The sequence below is a fragment of the Pelodiscus sinensis genome, chromosome 2, assembly GCF_049634645.1.
Source record: "Pelodiscus sinensis isolate JC-2024 chromosome 2, ASM4963464v1, whole genome shotgun sequence".
NCBI classification, from domain to species: Eukaryota; Metazoa; Chordata; order Testudines; family Trionychidae; genus Pelodiscus; species Pelodiscus sinensis.
Window position 1 is genome coordinate 230,196,751 of NC_134712.1, and position 22,035 is coordinate 230,218,785.

The window sequence follows — 22,035 nt, forward strand, 5'->3', positions numbered from 1 at the left end:
ATGGGACAACAAGAAGATATGGATGAACCAGATGATGCAACTGGAGAAGAAGTCATGATGCTCACCCAGATGAAAATATAATGTCCCCTACCTCCTACTACTAGGGATGACTTCAAATCATTCCAGGACCTTTTCAAGAGGTATACAACCACGTATATGTAAGACATATAATCAGAAAAGGGACCACCTCCACAACTAAAGTATAACTCAGTACCTCTCGCCTCATTTGGTCCCATTACATAGAGTTTTGGATTATATCTTGGACCTCCAACAACACAGACTTGCTAGTAATTTCATCACCATACAATTAGTGGCTATGTCCATGAGGCATCATAAAATTGAGAGATACACCACATTTGCACATCCATCCTCTGAATATCTCCTGAATGGACTAAATAACTCGTTCACACTGCTAAAACAACCTACCTTGTGTGGGGCCCTAATATGTTATTGTACACACTTAAAAACAAACCATTTGAGCCTCTAACAATGTACTCCCTATTATATCTCTCAGTGAAAGTACTCTTCCTTATTGCTATCACTCCATCCAGAAGAGATGGGAAACTAGTCACCCTCATGGCAGATCCACCACACATGATATTTCAAACAGATAAAGTAATTTTAGGACCCCACCCCAAATTTCTCTCGAAAGTTAGTTTCACCCTTTCACTTGAATCAACCTTACTCACCTGATCGCCAACCATATTTTCTTTTCTTACTGGGCGTCGGGATGGTTTCTTCCTGTGCCTCTGGTAAGGCTCCTATAAAATAACTGCCTGCTCTCCAGGATAGCTTTCCCCTTCATGATAACATTCCAGAGGATCCTGCCCATCAGTTCTCTGAGGGAGTCAAAGTGCTTTTCTGGAGTCCAGGGTGTGTATTTTGCTGCTCTCCTTTCTTTCTTTTGTTAGGATCCTGAAATCTACCATCTCATGATCACTGCAGCCCAGGTTGCCATGGTCATCTACTTCCCCTTCTAGTCCCTCCATGTTTGTGAGCAGCAGGTGAAGCTGTGAATGGCCCTGGTCAGTTCCTTCAGCATTTGTACCAGGAAATTATCCCCAACATTCTCCAAAAACTTCCTGGATTGTCTGTGTACTGTTGTACTTGTCTCCCAAAAGATGTCAGGGTGATTGAAGTCCCCATGAGAACTTGGGCCTGTGATCTGGAAGCTTCTCTTAGTTGTCTGAAGAAAGCCTCGTCTCATTCATCCATCTGATCTGGTGGTCTATAGCAGACACTAACCACAACATCACCTCTGTCGCTCCCACCTTCAAACTTAACCCAAAGACTGTCAACAAGCTTTTCTCCCTCTGTATACTGGAGATCTTAACTATCATACTGCTCTCTTATATACAGTGCAATTCCTCCTCCTTTTCTCCCTTGCCTTTTCTCCCTGAACAGTTTATACCCTTTTATGACAGTGCTCCAGTCATGGGAGTCATCCCACCAACTCTCCTTTATTCCTGTTTGTTTCACAGGCTTCTTGCATTCCTGTACGAACACTTCAGATAACTATTTGGGTGTCCTACCTTCTCCGTTCGAATGAGAGTTCCTCCTTTGTTGCTCTTTCTTCCTTGTCCTTTTTTCCGGTATCCCACTTCCCCAATTACCTCAGGGCTTAGGTCACCATCCCCCAACGAACCTAGTTTAAAGCCCTCCTCACTAGGTTTGCAAGCCTGCCCGTGAAGATGCTCTTGTTAGGTGGGTCCCAGCTCTTCCTAGCAGTCCTTGTGCCCGAAACAAAAGTCCCATGGTCCAAAAACTCAAAGCCCTCTCTCCGACACCACCTGTGCAACCACGCATTTAATTTCACAATTCAATGATCCCTACCAGGACCTTTTCCTTCAACAGGGAGGATGGACGAGAACACCGTCTGCACTTCAAATTCCTTGATCCTTCTTCCCAGTGCTACATAATCTCCAGTGAATTGCTCAAGATCGTTCTTGGCCGTATTGTTAGTTCCTACATGGAAAAGCAGGAAGGGGTAGAGATCCGAAAGTTTGATCAGTTTTGGAAGACTCTCAACTGACAATAAGAGAGGGTCATTAAGCATTTATGCTAAAAGACAAAGAGGCAACAGGAGCTTGGTCTCTTTGGCAGAAAGCTTCATTCCATAAGGAGTCACCAACTGCAGAGCCATTTGCCGTTATCTTTGAAAACTCATGGCTAGAGAATCCAGCTCACATAATCAAATATCTCATGTAAATCAGATTTTAAAGAATATTTAAATACAGTTTAACTATTGATACATTTAAAGTATTTTCTTGCCATAGAGAGGAAACTGCGTGAACTATCAGAAGCGAGAAAGGCTTTGCTTGAAAGTCTGGAATCAAACCTTAAAGATCTACAACAAGCACAGGCTCTAGCGTCTAGCCAACCAAGCATTATGGCTGGTAAGTACAGGGGTAGGTGCTGATCCTGCATTCCTTACTCTGCCAGAACTGCAATTTGAGTTTTATGTTCACATGTAAAGGCTTTTTGAGCCTTTCTAAAAAGAGATTAGCCTGGTTAAGTAGTGCAAGACAGACACATTATTAATATAAAGATTTGTTGTATTGATAAAGCACTTAGGAAATCTGTGGTTACTATGGACGGAGTGGCCACCAGGGCACCTGAGATTTTTTTCTCTTTCCTTTTCTTTGGAAAGAACTTGCTCTTCCCCATCCACACATGCTTTTTTCCAAAAGAGCTCTTTTGGAAAAAGTCTTCACCAATGTCAGAAAAAACCCTCTGATCTTTCAATTTTTTTTCAAAAGTAGACAATTGCACTGTGGACATGAGTGGTCTTTTTGAAAAACAGACTTTTAAAAAAAAAACCAAAAAATCTCTGTATTAGCGGCGAGGAGTCCTGTGGCACCTTATAGACTAACTGAAGTGTAGGAGCATAAGCTTTCGTGGGCAAAGACCCACTTCGTCAGATGCATGTATTGTAGACATAGCAGTAGTATGGAATGGAGTATGTACAAAGTGGTGTTCTACACCAGAGGAGAGTCACTTAGGTGGATTGCAGTTGTTTGTGCTTTAAAGGGAATATGTTTTCTTTTAAATGTTCGCCATTATTAGATTTCTAGATATATCCTGCTTCAGTATTGTGAGAGTTCAGGTATACATGCTAGGCCTACATCTGACCATTCCCTGTCTTTGTACAGTGCTATAAGAGACAGTACTTAAAGTATAAGAAGGAAGGAGATTTTCTTTTATTTTGTCTATATATATTTGTACATATAAAAACTAGATACTCTTTTTACTAAATGGAATATAAAAGTTTCTAAGGTTTCATTCTATTTTCTATAAAATCTTTGTTTAGATAATTGTCTGTAGCAATTGTGCACTACCTGAATAAAGAATGCTCAAGGCAGAAACACAAAAGCCCCTTTTAGTGTTCCATATTTTGTATATTTCATTTTACAGAGAATACCTATAAAATATTTTCTCTATTTAACCCACAAAAACCTTCCTTTCTCTTTAGAGAGCAAAGTAGAGGAGCTAACCAAGAAAAGAGAGATTTTACTTGCAAAGCTGGAAGTAAATCTAAAAGATTTGCAAGAAGCACAGGTTTCTGCAATGGGCCAGATGGGAAAAGAGAAATTGAGTGGTGAGTGCAAAGTAAATAAATTGCAGTCATCAGGAATGTTGATGGTGGGATGAGGGGAGCAGTTCTTCCAGGATCCTCTGTGGACTCAATACTTGGACTAAGAATACAGATTCTTATACGTTCACTTATGAATACTCAGGACTAGATTAAAAAATGGGAGTTAGACTCAGCATTGCAACATCTAACATTTAGGTGCTCTGCTACTTTATGGAATTCACAGTCCTAAGTTAGGTATCCAGGCTCCTTATACAATGCACAGAGAGGATGAGGTGCCTAAGAATGTGATTTACAAAAACCAGCACACTGTGAGGAGTTGCCTAAGCTGGCTGGTAGAAAGCTGTTTCACTTTATAAAAATATGTATGTATTAATTGTGCCAGAGAAGGAATGACAGTAATTCTGTAGGCCAATGATTAGGAAACCGGGAGACACAGGTTCCAGTACCTGCTGCTGTGCTTATTTAAGGTCTTCTTACAAAGTAGGACAGCTTCAGCAAGAGATTGAGACCCACTCCAAAATATACTGGATAACTAAGTAATAAGCGACTCTCTTGTAAGGTACTGGGTTCAAGTTCCTCCTAAAATTCAGGTACTGTAGGAATTGGAACCTGGGTCTTCCACATTCTGGCGGAGTGTCCTCTGTCATAGATTAAATGATGAAATTACATAAACCATAATGAATGACAAAGTGAAATGTTTGAGATTGGTAAATGACACTATTTGCAATCCATAGTGATAAAACAGCCATTGTCCAACCACTGTCTTCTTGTGGCTTCTCTGAGATATATATTTCAGGAGATATTGCAAAGTATAAATGTTCTGGACCTGTGAGCATCTTCAAGGCAAAATGTGAATCCAGCTGACAACTAATAACATTTGACTCCCAAAAATCTTATGAACATTACAAAAAGATGCCCATGCTCCTAAACCTTGACATTCGTATGGAGAACATATGTAGAGTTTTACATTGATCCCAACATATTCTCCCAATCTCTTTTCCTTGGATGCAGTGGGCCAAATTACGTTAAAATATAAGGGGACATACCTACTGCTGTGGAGTGTCACCAGACATATGGAATTGAATAACTTATGTTCTGAGACCTATGTGAAGCTTCAAAATAAATTCTACGTTCTTGAAATACTAATGGCTTCTGTGAGCAGATTACTTTCCACCATTTAAATATATTTGTAAAATTATTATGAAAGGAATTATGTAAAAAATATATGTGTACAGTCTTTTCTGGACATGTACTACATAGCCACTTTTTAATATGAAAGATCTATCTTTGTTTCAATTTAGGTGGGAATGCTATATCATGCTGAAATAGAAAGCATATATGTTTAATAGATTAAATAATCTCTCTGTAGAGAAAGAGAGACTACAATTACCAGACTTTAAGAAGGAAGCAAGTGAACCATCACATTTACAGATACCAAAGTCAGTGTCATCCCTTGCAGGTCTGCAGCCAACATTAGGTGAAGTATCTGGTGAGTACAGAGTTAATATTTGTTAAAACTGCCACATATTAAATACCCCAAACATCATTAATGCAGAGTTAAGATTCTCCTGTAGTGCCTTGTGCCCTTCCAGAATATTGAGAGTGGCTAACCTTAAACATCTGGAAACCAGGAATACAAGTCCACTCCACAAGGCAACATTAGTTAATTCTGCCCTCTGGAACAATAGTCACTGGGAATGGTTCACTAATGTTAGTGCCATAATAAGTAGAGATAAAGAAAGACTATGAGAAGATGCAGTTTTTGTGTTGGATTCAAAATTTGAATTGCAGCTTTCATCTTCCTGCTCTCCAACTTCATTTACTGTATTATGGGTCGCTATACTGAATGATGGAGCAGACACACGTTTTGGGCAATCTATACTATTGACTGCATATACAGTTCTGAAAGGCCCACCTTCTACAACAAGACACTGCTCCATAGTTAGCTAACATAGAGCACCCACAGGGACAGTCCTTGAAAAAGAAGAGAGGGTTACTCACCTGGTGCTGTTACTGTGGTTCTTTGATATGGTTGTTCCTGTGGGTGCTCCATGACTCTCCATCCCTTCTGTTTTGGATTATTATGGCTATCTGAGGTAGAGAAGGAACAGAAGGATAGTTGACAGCGCGTGACAATGAACATCTGACCAAGTTCCCACTTCTTATAAGCTTCCTTTTTGTGTTTAAGCTTGCAAAGGATTTCCCTGGTAAGCCTATCTGATCGCCTACCATATTTTCTTTTCTTACTGGGCGTCAGGATGGTTTCTTCCTGTGCCTCCGGTAAGGCTCCTATAAAATAACTGCCTGCTCTCCAGGATAGCTTTCCCCTTCATGATAGCATTCCAGAGGATCCTGCCCATCAGTTCTCTGAGGGAGTCAAAGTCTGCTTTTCTGGAGTCCAGGGTGTGTATTTTGCTGCTCGCCTTTCTTTCTTTCTTTGTTAGGACCCTGAAATCTACCATCTCATGATCACTGCAGCCCAGGTTGCCACGGACATCTACTTCCCCTTCTAGTCCCTCCATGTTTGTGAGCAGCAGGTGAAGCTGTGAATGGCCCTGGTCAGTTCCTTCAGCATTTGTACCAGGAAATTATCCCCAACATTCTCCAAAAACTTCCTGGATTGTCTGTGTACTGTTGTACTTGTCTCCCAAAAGATGTCAGGGTGATTGAAGTCCCCATGAGAACTTGGGCCTGTGATCTGGAAGCTTCTCTTAGTTGTCTGAAGAAAGCCTCGTCTCCTTCATCCATCTGATCTGGTGGTCTATAGCAGACACTATATACTGCTGTATACTGTATACTGGAGATCTGAACAATCATACTGCTCTCTTATATAGAGTGCAATTCCTCCTCCTTTTCTCCCTTGCCTTTTCTCCCTGAACAGTTTATACCCTTTTATGACAGTGCTCCAGTCATGGGAGTCATCCCACCAACTCTCCTTTATTCCTGTTTGTTTCACAGGCTTCTTGCATTCCTGTACGAACACTTCAGATAACTAGTTGGTTGTCCTACCTTCTCCGTTCGAATGAGAGGTCCTCCTTTGTTGCTCTTTCCTCTTTGTGCTTTTTTCCGGTATCCCACTTCCCCAATTACCTCAGGGCTTAGGTCACCATCCCCCAACGAACCTAGTTTATAGCCCTCCTCACTAGGTTTGCAAGCCTTCCCGTGAAGATGCTCTTGTTAGGTGGGTCCCAGCTCTTCCTAGCAGTCCTTGTGCCCGAAACAAGAGTCCCATGGTCCAAGAACTCAAAGCCCTCTCTCCGACACCACCTGTGCAACCACGCATTTAATTTCACAATTCAATTATCCCTACCAGGACCTTTTCCTTCAACACGGAGGATGGACGAGAACACCGTCTGCACTTCAAATTCCTTGATCCTTCTTCCCAGTGCTATATAATCTCCAGTGAATTGCTCAAGATCGTTCTTGGCCGTATTGTTAGTTCCTACATGGAAAAGCAGGAAGGGGTAGAGATCCGAAAGTTTGATCAGTTTTGGAAGACTCTCAACTGACAATAAGAGAGGGTCATTAAGCATTTATGCTAAAAGACAAAGAGGCAACAGGAGCTTGGTCTCTTTGGCAGAAAGCTTCATTCCATAAGGAGTCACCAACTGCAGAGCCATTGGCCGTTATCTTTGAAAACTCATGGCTAGAGAATCCAGCTCACATAATCAAATATCTCATGTAAATCAGATTTTAAAGAATATGTAAATACAGTTTAACTATTGATACATTTAAAGTATTTTCTTGCCATAGAGAGGAAACTGCGTGAACTATCAGAAGCGAGAAAGGCTTTGCTTGAAAGTCTGGAATCAAACCTTAAAGATCTACAACAAGCACAGGCTCTAGCGTCTAGCCAACCAAGCATTATGGCTGGTAAGTACAGGGGTAGGTGCTGATCCTGCATTCCTTACTCTGCCAGAACTGCAATTTGAGTTTTATGTTCATATGTAAAGGCTTTTTGAGCCTTTCTAAAAAGAGATTAGCCTGGTTAAGTAGTGCAAGATAGACACATTATTAATATAAAGATTTGTTGTATTGATAAAGCACATAGGAAATCTATGGTCACTATGGACGGAGTGGCCACCAGGGCACCTGAGATTTTTTTCTCTTTCCTTTTCTTTGGAAAGAACTTGCTCTTCCCCATCCACACATGCTTTTTTCCAAAAGAGCTCTTTTGGAAAAAGTCTTCTTCCTTGTAAAAAGATATTTACCAATGTCAGAAAAAACCCTCTGATCTTTCGATTTTTTTTCAAAAGTAGACAATTGCACTGTGGACGTGAGTGGTCTTTTTGAAAAACAGACTTTAAAAAAAAAAAAAAAACTCTGTATTAGCGGCGAGGAGTCCTGTGGCACCTTATAGACTAACTGAAGTGTAGGAGCATAAGCTTTCGTGGGCAAAGACCCACTTCATCAGATGCATGTATTGTAGACATAGCAGTAGTATGGAATGGAGTATGTACAAAGTGGTGTTCTACACCAGAGGAGAGTCACTTAGGTGGATTGCAGTTGTTTGTGCTTTAAAGGAAATATGTTTTCTTTTAAATGTTCGCCATTATTAGATTTCTAGATATATCCTGCTTCAGTATTGTGAGAGTTCAGGTATACACGCAAGGCCTACATCTGACCATTCCCTGTCTTTGTACAGTGCTATAAGAGACAGTACTTAAAGTATAAGAAGGAAGGAGATTTTCTTTTATTTTGTCTATATATATTTGTACATATAAAAACTAGATACTCTTTTTACTAAATGGAACATAAAAGTTTCTAAGGTTTCATTCTATTTTCTATAAGATCTTTGTTTAGATAATTGTCTGTAGCAATTGTACACTACCTGAGTAAAGAATGCTCAAGGCAGAAACACAAAAGCCCCTTTTAGTGTTCCATATTTTGTATATTTCATTTTACAGAGAATACCTATAAAATATTTTCTCTATTTAACCCACAAAAACCTTCCTTTCTCTTTAGAGAGCAAAGTAGAGGAGCTAACCAAGAAAAGAGAGATTTTACTTGCAAAGCTGGAAGTAAATCTAAAAGATTTGCAAGAAGCACAGGTTTCTGCAATGGGCCAGATGGGAAAAGAGAAATTGAGTGGTGAGTGCAAAGTAAATAAATTGCAGTCATCAGGAATGTTGATGGTGGGATGAGGGGAGCAGTTCTTCCAGGCTCCTCTGTGGACTCAATACTTGGACTAAGAATACAAATTCTTATACGTTCACTTATGAATACTCAGGACTAGATTAAAAAATGGGAGTTAGACTCAGCATTGCAACATCTAACATTTAGGTGCTCTGCTACTTTATGGAATTCACAGTCCTAAGTTAGGTATCCAGGCTCCTTATACAATGCACGGAGAGGATGAGGTGCCTAAGAATGTGATTTACAAAAACCAGCACACTGTGAGGAGTTGCCTAAGCTGGCTGGTAGAAAGCTGTTTCACTTTATAAAAATATGTATGTATTAATTGTGCCAGAGAAGGAATGACAGTAATTCTGTAGGCCAATGATTAGGACACCGGGAGACACAGGTTCCAGTACCTGCTGCTGTGCTTATTTAAGGTCTTCTTACAAAGTAGGACAGCTTCAGCAAGAGATTGAGACCCACTCCAAAATATACTGGATAACTAAGTAATAAGCGACTCTCTTGTAAGGTACTGGGTTCAAGTTCCTCCTAAAATTCAGGTACTGTAGGAATTGGAGCCTGGATCTTCCACATTCTGGCGGAGTGTCCTCTGTCATAGATTAAATGATGAAATTACATAAACCATAATGAATGACAAAGTGAAATGTTTGAGATTGGTAAATGACACTATTTGCAATCCATAGTGATAAAACAGCCATTGTCCAACCACTGTCTTCTTGTGGCTTCTCTTTGAGATATATATTTCAGGAGATATTGCAAAGTATAAATGTTCTGGACCTGTGAGCATCTTCAAGGCAAAATGTGAATCCAGTTGACAACTAATAACATTTGACTCCCAAATATCTTATGAACATTACAAAAAGATGCCCATGCTCCTAAACCTTGACATTCGTATGGAGAACATATGTAGAGTTTTACATTGATCCCAACATATTCTCCCAATCTCTTTTCCTTGGATGCAGCGGGCCAAATTACGTTAAAATATAAGGGGACATACCTACTGCTGTGGAGTGTCACCAGACATATGGAATTGAATAACTTATGTTCTGAGACCTATGTGAAGCTTCAAAATAAATTCTACGTTCTCGAAATACTAATGGCTTCTGTGAGCAGATTACTTTCCACCTTTTAAATATATTTGTAAAATTATTATGAAAGGAATTATGTAAAAAATATATGTGTACAGTCTTTTCTGGACATGTGCTACATAGCCACCTTTTAATATGAAAGATATATCTTTGTTTCAAGTTTAGGTGGGACTGCTATATAATGCTGAAATAGAGAGCATATATATTTAATAGATTAAATAATCTCTCTGTAGAGAAAGAGAGACTACAATTACCAGACTTTAAGAAGGAAGCAAGTGAACCATCACATTTGCAGATACCAAAGTCAGTGTCATCCCTTGCAGGTCTGCAGCCAACATTAGGTGAAGTATCTGGTGAGTACAGAGTTAATATTTGTTAAAACTGCCACATATTAAATACCCCAAACGTCATTAATGCAGAGTTAAGATTCTCCAGTAGTGCCTTGTGCCCTTCCAGAATATTGAGAGTGGCTAACCTTAAACATCTGGAAACCAGGAATACAAGTCCGCCCCTTGTTTGTCGGCACAGCGCGGTAGTCTGGACGCTCCGCAGTCGACATCAAAAGCTCCTTTGTTGACCGCCCTGGTAAACCTCATCCCACAATCTTTCATTTTGATGTAAATGAAGAGGGGATTATTTAAACCGCCGCTTCATTTTCCTATGTCTACAAATCTCATCCACATGGCTCTGTCAATGGAGCCATGTAATGTAGACATACCCTATCAGAGGCTCAAGCTTGTCTGACAAATAGAAACCCACAACCTGAGTGAAATTGAATCTTGTGTCTTTAGTAATGACTGTTGTGGAACCCAGTGTGTTTCCTGCCCATTTCCAGGTAATCTTCACACCTTTTCCACTCTATATCCTCTAAGAGGTGTCAGGGAGCTACCTACTCAGATGCACCAGGAAATCAGGTATTGGGCCCAGTGCCTAGCAAAGGAAAATTGCTTCTTTCAAACTTTTCTTGGTAGAATTAGAGGAGATACCACCAGCCCTAGATTTTGCTTCCACTTCCTATTCTTCATCATCCAATGAGGGGATGGTATCCGAGAGTGCTTCCCCAGCGCTGGATGATTATACACCCATCAGGACCTGTGAAAAGAGCGTGGCATCTGCCTTAAATATTAAGGTAGAAGAGGTTCGTATTTGAGGAGTTTCCCTGTGGGTGCTCCACATTAGGTTTGCCAGTACCCTTCACTTGTAGCCAGAGATTTGCAGCAGCAGTACCCCCCTAGGTGGTGGTGCATGCACGGTACGCATGTCATGCTGGTGTGAGTGGTTAACAACTGCATGCTGTCAACCATCCCTCAGTTCTTTCTCTACTACCTTAGGCTTAGATTGCAACATCAGGCAGCTCTGACACATCACTCCCTGAATGACCTTTAGGTTATCTCACATTACATTATAACCTACCCTGTTTTTTTTCCCCTTGGTTCTTACCTCCATTATTTCTTTAAGAAAAAAAAATATTTAAACTCTAAAGCTCTCTGGGCAATCCTCCTGGAGATGAACTTCTAACAGCATTCCAGGCCACTGGAATTCAAATACTGCGTTACTTGCAGACTGTCTAATGCTCTTTCAGGTGACCACTCTCAGTTTATCTGCTATTTCGGCAAGTCAGACAGCCCACAAAAGTGTGCATGCTGTAAAAAGCTGTCAGCTACATTTCCTGAAGCCAGAGACCTACAACTGAAATTTCTCCTGATGGGAGATATCTCTTAGTCCATCGTCACAGCCAGAAACTAGGTCTCCTCCATAGGAAACATCTCCAGAAGAAGTCTCTGACCAGGGATCCCATCTAGCGTCTATAAAATCTCCTTCCAAATAGCTGATGAAACACAGGCTTCAAGCTTTGCCTCAGAGAGAACATCCAAAAAAGAAGCATTCCCCAGGCAAAATGATCATCCCTGGTAACAATGGCACCATCCACCTTGGACTGAGAGACACTGGGAACATCCAGTACGCAGATGCCCTGAGGGCTAAAGGCAAAAGAATTGGCAGCCCCTAATTCTGGTGCACAAGTCAAGAAAGCAGTCGTCCAGATCGGCACCTTTGACACTGAAGAAGTCAGCACTGGCCCTTTCCGAGGCGGTGTCCCCAGCCACCAGCATGCAAGTACAAGCACCTTCGATACCATCAGTGCAGACAATCACGTGCACCCCGGCACCAACCTTCTCGGTACCACCACTGCTTACAGCACATGCTGATTTAGCATTAACTTTGGTACCTGGCACACCATTATTCAGTATCAATGGTATGCCAATCCACCCAGAACCTGGGCTGATCACACCACCGGCTAGTTCAGCACAGCCATTCCCCTCAGATGAAGAAGAGGAGGAAGACATGACCTCACAGACTCCATATCACTCCTCCCCAAACCATACCAATCCCACCCAAACAGGGGCAGCTGTACCCTACTTGGCCATATTGGGACCACTGGGCATAATATAGAACCCAGTCCCAGGCAACTCCCAAATCCACAACTCTTCCCACCACAAACCTCCTTCACCTTCATCTCCATCTCAAATTGGACAACAAGAAGATGTGGATGAACCAGATGATGCAACTGGAGAAGAAGTCATGATGCTCACCCAGATGAAAATATAATGTCCCCTACCTCCTACTACTAGGGACGACTTCAAATCATTCCAGGACCTTTTCAAGAGGTATACAACCACGTATATGTAAGACATATAATCAGAAAAGGCACCACCTCCACAAGTGAAGTATAACTCAGTATCTCTCACCTCGTTTGGTCCCATTACATAGAGTTTTGGATTATATCTTGGACCTCCAACAACACAGACTTGCTAGTAATTTCATCAACATACAATTAGTGGCTATGTCCATGAGGCATCATAAAATTGAGAGATACACCACATTTGCACAACCATCCTCTGAATATCTCCTTAATGGACTAAATAACTCGTTCACACTGCTAAAGCAACCTACCTCGTGTGGGACCCTAATATGTTATTGTACACACTTAAAAGCAAACCATTTGAGCCTCTAACAATGTACTCCCTATTATATCTCTCAGTGAAAGTACTCTTCCTTATTGCTATCACTCCATCCAGAAGAGATGGGAAACTAGTCACCCTCATGGCAGATCTACCACACATGATATTTCAAACAGATAAAGTAATTTTAGGACCCCACCCCAAATTTCTCTCGAAAGTTAGTTTCACCCTTTCACTTGAATCAACCTTACTCACCTGTATACATCCCAAAGCTCCACACAATCAACACACAGCTCTACACTCCCTTGACATCCAACAAGAACTCGTGTTATGCTTAGAGAGAACAAAAACATTTAGGAAATCCCCATGTCAATTTTTCTCTTCTACTGAAAGATTCAATATTTAAGCAGATATCTTAGAGCTAAGTGGATCTTTCAGTGCATACAACTATGCCATGAACTCAACAATATCTCTGCTCCCCAAACAGTTTGCATTCATTCAACCAGAGCCATTTCCACGTCATGGGCCTTTTTCAATAATGTCCCCATCACAGACATTCACCAAGTGACTAGGTGGACATTAATCCATACATTTGCCAAACATTACGCAATACAGCAACATTCCCCAGCAGACACACGTTTTGGGCAATCTATACTATTGACTGCATATACAGTTCTGAAAGGCCCACCTTCTACAACAAGACACTGCTCCATAGTCACCTAACATAGAGCACCCACAGGGACAGTCCTTGAAAAAGAAGAGAGGGTTAGTCACCTGGTGCTGTTACTGTGGTTCTTTGATATGGTTGTTCCTGTGGCTGCTCCATGACTCTCCATCCCTTCTGTTTTGGATTATTATGGCTATCTGAGGTAGAGAAGGAACAGAAGGATAGTTGACAGCGCGTGACAATTAACATCTGTCCAAGTTCCCACTTCTTATAAGCTTCCTTTTTGTGTTTAAGCTTGCCAAGGATTTCCCTGGTAAGCCTATCTGATCGCCTACCATATTTTCTTTTCTTACTGGGCGTCATGATGGTTTCTTCCTGTGCCTCCGGTAAGGCTCCTATAAAATAACTGCCTGCTCTCCAGGATAGCTTTCCCCTTCATGATAGCATTCCAGAGGATCCTGCCCATCAGTTCTCTGAGGGAGTCAAAGTCTGCTTTTCTGGAGTCCAGGGTGTGTATTTTGCTGCTCGCCTTTCTTTCTTTCTTTTGTTAGGACCCTGAAATCAACCATCTCATGATCACTGCAGCCCAGGTTGCCACGGACATCTACTTCCCCTTCTAGTCCCTCCATGTTTGTGAGCAGCAGGTGAAGCTGTGAATGGCCCTGGTCAGTTCCTTCAGCATTTGTACCAGGAAATTATCCCCAACATTCTCCAAAAACTTCCTGGATTGTCTGTGTACTGTTGTACTTGTCTCCCAAAAGATGTCAGGGTGATTGAAGTCCCCATGAGAACTTGGGCCTGTGATCTGGAAGCTTCTCTTAGTTGTCTGAAGAAAGCCTCGTCTCCTTCATCCATCTGATCTGGTGGTCTATAGTAGACACTATATACTGCTGTATACTGTATACTGGAGATCTGAACAATCATACTGCTCTCTTATATACAGTGCAATTCCTCCTCCTTTTCTCCCTTGCCTTTTCTCCCTGAACAGTTTATACCCTTTTATGACAGTGCTCCAGTCATGGGAGTCATCCCACCAACTCTCCTTTATTCCTGTTTGTTTCACAGGCTTCTTGCATTCCTGTACGAACACTTCAGACAACTAGTTGGTTGTCCTACCTTCTCCGTTTGAATGAGAGGTCCTCCTTTGTTGCTCTTTCCTCCTTGTGCTTTTTTCCGGTATCCCACTTCCCCAATTACCTCAGGGCTTAGGTCACCATCCCGCAACGAACCTAGTTTAAAGCCCTCATCACTAGGTTTGTAAGCCTGCCCGTGAAGATGCTCTTGTTAGGTGGGTCCCAGCTCTTCCTAGCAGTCCTTGTGCCCGAAACAAGAGTCCCATGGTCCAAGAACTCAAAGCCCTCTCTCCGACACCACCTGTGCAACCACGCATTTAATTTCACAATTCAATGATCCCTACCAGGACCTTTTCCTTCAACACGGAGGATGGACGAGAACACCGTCTGCACTTCAAATTCCTTGATCCTTCTTCCCAGTGCTACATAATCTCCAGTGAATTGCTCAAGATCGTTCTTGGCCGTATTGTTAGTTCCTACATGGAAAAGCAGGAAGGGGTAGAGATCCGAAAGTTTGATCAGTTTTGGAAGACTCTCAACTGACAATAAGAGAGGGTCATTAAGCATTTATGCTAAAAGACAAAGAGGCAACAGGAGCTTGGTCTCTTTGGCAGAAAGCTTCATTCCATAAGGAGTCACCAACTGCAGAGCCATTTGCCGTTATGTTTGAAAACTCATGGCTAGAGAATCCAGCTCACATAATCAAATATCTCATGTAAATCAGATTTTAAAGAATATTTAAATACAGTTTAACTATTGATACATTTAAAGTATTTTCTTGCCATAGAGAGGAAACTGCGTGAACTATCAGAAGCGAGAAAGGCTTTGCTTGAAAGTCTGGAATCAAACCTTAAAGATCTACAACAAGCACAGGCTCTAGCATCTAGCCAACCAAGCATTATGGCTGGTAAGTACAGGGGTAGGTGCTGATCCTGCATTCCTTACTCTGCCAGAACTGCAATTTGAGTTTTATGTTCACATGTAAAGGCTTTTTGAGCCTTTCTAAAAAGAGATTAGCCTGGTTAAGTAGTGCAAGATAGACACATTATTAATATAAAGATTTGTTGTATAGATAAAGCACATAGGAAATCTATGGTCACTATGGACAGAGTGGCCACCAGGGCACCTGAGATTTTTTTCTCTTTCCTTTTCTTTGGAAAGAACTTGCTCTTCCCCATCCACACATGCTTTTTTCCAAAAGAGCTCTTTTGGAAAAAGTCTTCTTCCTTGTAAAAAGATATTTACCAATGTCAGAAAAAACCCTCTGATCTTTCGATTTTTTTTCAAAAGTAGACAATTGCACTGTGGACGTGAGTGGTCTTTTTGAAAAACAGACTTTAAAAAAATAAAAAATAAAAAAACCTCTGTATTAGCGGCAAGGAGTCCTGTGGCACCTTAGGCTGTGTCCAGACTCAGGGGTTTTTTCGTAAAAAGTAGCCTTTTTTGGAAAAAACTTCACCTGCGTCTAGACTGTAGCCGCGTTCTTTCGAAATTAAATTGAAAGAATGCGGCTTTTCTTTCGACGGTGGTAAACCTAATTCCACGAGGAAGAACGCCTTCTTTTGAAAGTGCTCTTTCGAAAGAAGGCGTTCTTGAAAGCAAACAGGCTTTTTAGAAAGAGAGCATCCAGACTCAGTGGGTGCTTTCTTTCGAAAAAGCAGCTTGCTTTTTCGAAATTCCGCGTGCAGTCTAGACTCTCTCTTTCGAAAGAGGCTCTTTCGAAAGAGGCTTGCAGTCTAGACATAGCCTTATAGACTAACTGAAGTGTAGGAGCATAAGCTTTCGTGGGCAAAGACCCACTTCGTCAGATGAATGTATTGTAGACATAGCCGTAGTATGGAATGGAGTATGTACAAAGTGGTGTTCTACACCAGAGGAGAGTCACTTAGGTGGATTGCAGTTGTTTGTGCATTAAAGGGATAATGTTTTCTTTTAAATGTTTGCCATTATTAGATTTCTAGATATATCCTGCTTCAGTATTGTGAGAGTTCAGGTATACACGCAAGGCCTACATCTGACCATTCCCTGTCTTTGTACAGTGCTATAAGAGACAGTACTTAAAGTATAAGAAAGAAGGAGATTTTCTTTTATTTTGTCTATATATATTTGTACATATAAAAACTAGATACTCTTTTTACTAAATGGAACATAATAGTTTCTAAGGTTTCATTCTATTGTCTAAAGGATCTTTTTTTAGATAATTGCCTGTAGCAATTGTACACTACCTGAATAAAGAATGCTCAAGGCAGAAACACAAATGCCCCTTTTAGTGTTCCATATTTTGTATATTTCATTTTACAGAGAATACCTATAAAATATTTTCTCTTTTTAATGCACAAAAACCTTCCTTTCTCTTTAGAGAGCAAAGTAGAGGAGCTAACCAAGAAAAGAGAGATTTTACTTGCAAAGCTGGAAGTAAATCTAAAAGATTTGCAACAAGCACAGGTGTCTGCAATGGGCCAGATGGGAAAAGAGAAATTGAGTGGTGAGTGCAAAGTAAATAAATTGCAGTCATCAGGAATGTTGATGGTGGGATGAGGGGAGCAGGTCTTCCAGGATCCTCTGTGGACTCAATACTTGGATTAAGAATACAAATTCTTACACTTTCACTTATGAATACTCAGAACTAGATTAAAAAATGGGAGTTAGACTCAGTATTGCAACATCTAACATTTAGGTGCCCTGCTGCTTTATGGAATTCACAGTCCTAAGTTAGGTATCCAGGCTCCTTATACAATGCACGGAGAGGATGAGGTGCCTAAGAATGTGATTTACAAAGACCAGCACACTGTGAGGAGTTGCCTAAGCTGGCTGGTAGGAAGCTGTTTCACTTTATAGAAATCTTCTTGGACTGAGCCGTCAATTGAAAGATCTCATCTTTTATGACATCTTTGATGAGCAACTAAACCAATCCTGGATCAGCAGAGCCAATTACAGATGTCACATAAAAGGCTGCCAACTGCAGGTGCTGTATGTTCTTTTCAGATCCTCCACTTTTCCTGTAATATCTGGATACTCTGGCTCTCAAAGTAATTAAGAGCCTGTATAATGGTTTATCGCCAGGACAAACTGTCCTTAACTAGAGTTTCCAGATCATTGGGAGATATGCCGTATGACTTGATATTGGCCTTAAGTTGTCTTTATAGTACTTATATTGACCACCGATAGAGCGCTTTCGATGAGCAAGCTGGCGATAAAAGACCATCTTTGGTATTCATGTATCATCCATCCTCATAACATGACCGATCCAGTGAAACTGTTTGTTCATAAGCATTGCTTCCATGCCCATGACACCACACAGCTTAAGAACCTCCTTATTAGGAATTTTGTCCCACCAGTTCACACGGACAATCTTTCTCAGACAATGCATATGGAACTGATCGAGCTTGAAAACATGGTGACGATATATTGTCCATGACTCCGAGCCATACAGCAGGACATTCAAGACAACTGCCTAATAAACCGCTATCTTGGTATGGAGTTTAATACCATGGTCATTCCATAGGCGTTTGGTCAGTTTTCCAATGGCAGCACTGGCTTTGGCTAGTTGAGCAGATACATCATGATCCACATTTATGCTAGAGGACAATTCAGTTCCCAGGTAGCAGAACTTGTCAACAGCCTTAAGGACTATACCCACAGCAGTAATCACTGGAGTTCTGGGCCCTTTCCAGACAGGCTGAGGCATAACTTGTGTCTTCTTGAGGCTCACTGAGAGTTCAAAATGGTGAGCAGAAGTGACAAAGCGATCAAAAAGCTCCTGTGAATCTTTCACTGACTAAGCCAGCAATGTACAAACAGAAGGTCACGAATAGTTGTAGTAACCACTTTACTGCAAGCCTGGAGTCTCCGGAGATTGAAAATACTGCCATCTGTTTGAAACTGAATAAGTATGCCCTACGTGCAGTCCTTAAAAGCAACTAACAGCATAATTGAGAAGTAGATGTTGAATAGGAGAGGAACCAGGGCACATCCTTGCTTTGTACCATTTGATATTTCAAAAGGTGCTGAGGTGTTTCCATCATCAAGAACACAACCAAGCATGCCATCATAGAGAGACCAAACAATGTTGATCAATTTTTCAGGACAACCAATTCATCCAAGTATTTTCCAGAGCCCATTTCTGTTGATCATGTGGAATGCCTTGGTCAATTGATGAAAATCACATAGAGGTCCTGATGTTGCTCTCTACGTTTCTCTTGTATCTGTCTGGCTGTAAATATCATATCAGCAGTGCCTCGACTGGCACAGAATCCACACTGGCATTCAGGAATAATACCATATTTAAACACATGTAGTGAGAGCTGATTGTTAAGAACGCAGGCCAGGATCTTACCAGCTATAGAGAGCAGAGAAATGCCCTGATGGTCATCGCAATATGCACGGTCACCTTTCCTCATATATATATTTACAATCAAGGCATCTTTGAAGTCCTGGGAGACTAGCTCCTTCAATACTTTGTGGAAATGTTCAGCCCAGTGGTCAAGGATTTTAGCATAATCCATGATCAAAGTGAGGCCATCAGCAGAGTGCCCTGGTATACAGCCAGGAAAGCGTGGCCCATAGACTGCCTTCAGCCCATCATAGAATGCTTTAAAATATGTCTATCATCTGCATCTTGGAGTTTAACTGCTTGATTTTTCCACCAGTCCTCTTTCGTTTGCCGTAATTTGACTTGTGCCTCCTGCTTAGTTTGTATATACGCTGATTTCCTGCAGGCATTCTCTTTGTCATTTATCCAAGCCAGGTGTGTCACATGAATCTTATCAAGAAGAACTTGTGCATCTCTGTCCTCGTCATCAAACCAGCCCTTGTGCCTGTGTTTTTGCAAACCGAGGATCTCAACAGCAGTCTGTAGGTTGTTTCTTTGATGTTTCTCCAATCATCCTCAATAGTGGGTGACCATTCTAGATCTTCGTTGCTGGTGACTAAGGAAGCATCAAGACTGCATTGAAAAAGTGCTTATGTCTCAGATATCTCAAGTTTACCTACATCCAGCTTTTTTTGGCATACAGCGGAATGATGATGTTTTGATGAACAAAGGTTCAAGGAGACAACACTACGTGACATATAGTGGTCAAACCAGGAGCCAGTACCACGCATTGCATGAGTCAACTTGACTTCAGAAAGGTCTTTTTGTTTGGTGATGAATTAGTCAATCATATGCCAATGCTTAGACCGAGGGTGCATCCAGGTTGCTTTGTATTTGTTCACCTGTTGGAAGAATAAACTTGCAGAGTACCATTTGAGTTCTCACATCCAGTACCATGATGTCCATGCACCTTTAGCCATGTGATGTAGTCCTGACCAACTCTAGCATTAAAATCATCAAATGAATATAGCTTAGATTTAAAAGGTACTGAAGAAATCATTGAATTCAGGCTAGCGTAGAAATCCTCCTTTTCATCATCTGCATCAGACAAAGTGGGTGGGACTCTAAACTTTGGAGTCATAAGGCGAGAACTGATGGCATGTGGCTCGGAGTCAAGTTGGGAACTAGCAGTGTCTGGTGAAGCCAACTCCTGCTTGCCTTGGATGATCCTCTGGGTGGCCCACACAATAATATGGATAGCCTGCTCCGAACTCTGTGAACTGGATGGTACCAGAAATACGTGTTTTGCTTAAACATGCGATGTCAATTTTATAACGTGCAAGTTCTCTACCAATGATTGCTGTCCTGTGTTCATGGTGATCATCATGATCAAGAAGTGTGCGTACTTTCCAGGATGCAAAGCATAGTTTCTATTTAGCCATTCATTTTCCCTTGTGACCGCAAAATGCTTATATGTTCATTGGGACAGAGAAGGTATGATAGTGATTAGGACCGCACGCCAGATTTCTCTTGAAAGTTAGTTTCACCCTTTCACTTGAATCAACCTTACTCACCTGTTTACATTCCAAAGTTCCACACAGTTACCACATAGCTCTACACTCCCTTGACATCCAACAAGGACTAGCGTTTTACTTAGAGAGAACAAAAACATTCAGGAAATCCCCATGTCTATTTCTCTCTACTACTGAAAGATTCAATATTTAAGCAGATATCTTAGATCTAAGTGGATCTTTCAATGCATACAACTATGCTATGAACTCAACAATGTCTCCGCTCCCCAAACAGTTTGCATTCACTCTACCAGAGCCATTCCACAGCATGTGCATTTTTCAATAATGTCCCCTTCTTCTTCAAATGATATTCCCGTGGATGCTCCACTTTAGGTGTCGGGCTTGTCCCGTGCCGCAAATCAGAGAGTCGCCAGCAGTAGTCCAATCGGACTATGCATGCATGGCAGGCATCACATGCCGATTCTGAGCACGCACGGTCCGGCTCCTGCCAGTTCCTCCTAACTGTCTACTCTTCTCACTCTACTCCTGCAATTCTGACAGAAAAGTTGTAAATAGTGTTAGTTTAGTAGCTCTGGTTATTCCAGTTTAGTAGTCTTAGTTGTTCTAGATAGTTTATAGTTTAAAAAAAAACTGTTAAAAATTTTCCTCATAGTTAACTAGTCACCTCAGAACATAACATGTCGGGATCCCCCGACTTCAAAAAATGTGCGACATGCCAAGACATGATGCCTGCCTCAGACGGGCATTCGCGATGTATTAAGTATTTGGGCGAGGGCCATATCCCTCAAAAAGCCAATGCTGTTCCAAACTCACAGTGCAAGCCAGACGAGACAGCAAAATGCGGCTCAAGATGCTCCTCTTTAATAACACACTGCAAGCAGCCGAGTCTGGCGCTTCTCGGCCTCCGGACGCTCGTGCAACGGATAAGCGGGCCACCCCAAGAGCGACTGGAAGGAGCTCTTCTCCACACAGCCACTCTCCTTCTAAGCGGATCAGTACGGCAGAAAAGCCGGGCACCTTGGGAATGGGCCTCTCCAATTTCCCTGATAAGCATAAGGCCACCTGCAGTACATCAGCGCCAAGTTCTGTCCTTTCAGGGGAAAAGGCGCATGTAATGCCATCGACACCTAGAGCAGAGTCAGCACCGGCAGCAACACCCAGAAGGACTTCCATGTCAGCACCTAGAACCACCACGGCACCAATGCCGAAGCCGGCACTGGTGATGAAGCCGGCACCAGTGACGAAGCCGGCACCAAGAATGGCCCTGACACCATACTTGCCAACACAAATGCACCAAACTGCACTGAGTGCGGGACTGATCATGGCGCTGAGTGTATGTGCACTTCCATCAGCACCAACATCGCCAGTACTGCCGAAGGAACTGGAGCCACAAGTGTTGCTACACCACCAGGGCCGGCCCAAGCCATTTTAGCGCTCTGGACCCGGATGGGCGGTGCTGCCCCCAGGTGCATGGCGCATGTGCGGGCCCGCCCCTACTAGGGTGTACGGGCCTGCCCCGGGGGCACACGGCACATGCACTGCCTGGCCCAGTCACAGCTGCTGGTGCACAGCCCAGGGTACGCCCCCGGGGAACACAGTGCCTGCGCTGTCCAGCCTGGACTGGCCACTGCTGCTGACACGCAGCCCGGGGCGGGCCACGCCTGGCTAT

General features: G+C 42.1%; 1 protein-coding gene across 8 annotated transcripts in view; it reads left to right on the plus strand.

Moving 5' to 3' along the window:
• CCDC7 (coiled-coil domain containing 7) overlaps positions 1-22,035 on the plus strand; it is a 347,366-nt gene that overhangs the window by 267,316 nt on the left and 58,015 nt on the right. For 5 of the 8 annotated variants that reach the window (XM_075922671.1, XM_075922670.1, XM_075922665.1 and 2 more), the window contains 8 exons: positions 2,277-2,396; positions 3,473-3,598; positions 4,965-5,084; positions 7,349-7,468; positions 8,561-8,686; positions 10,056-10,175; positions 15,310-15,429; positions 16,882-17,007. In XM_075922671.1, the coding sequence (XP_075778786.1) occupies positions 2,277-2,396; positions 3,473-3,598; positions 4,965-5,084; positions 7,349-7,468; positions 8,561-8,686; positions 10,056-10,175; positions 15,310-15,429; positions 16,882-17,007 (978 nt within the window). The remainder of the gene's footprint in view (positions 1-2,276; positions 2,397-3,472; positions 3,599-4,964; positions 5,085-7,348; positions 7,469-8,560; positions 8,687-10,055; positions 10,176-15,309; positions 15,430-16,881; positions 17,008-22,035) is intronic. The other 3 variants (XM_075922668.1, XM_075922669.1, XM_075922667.1) reach the window with 3 other exon arrangements.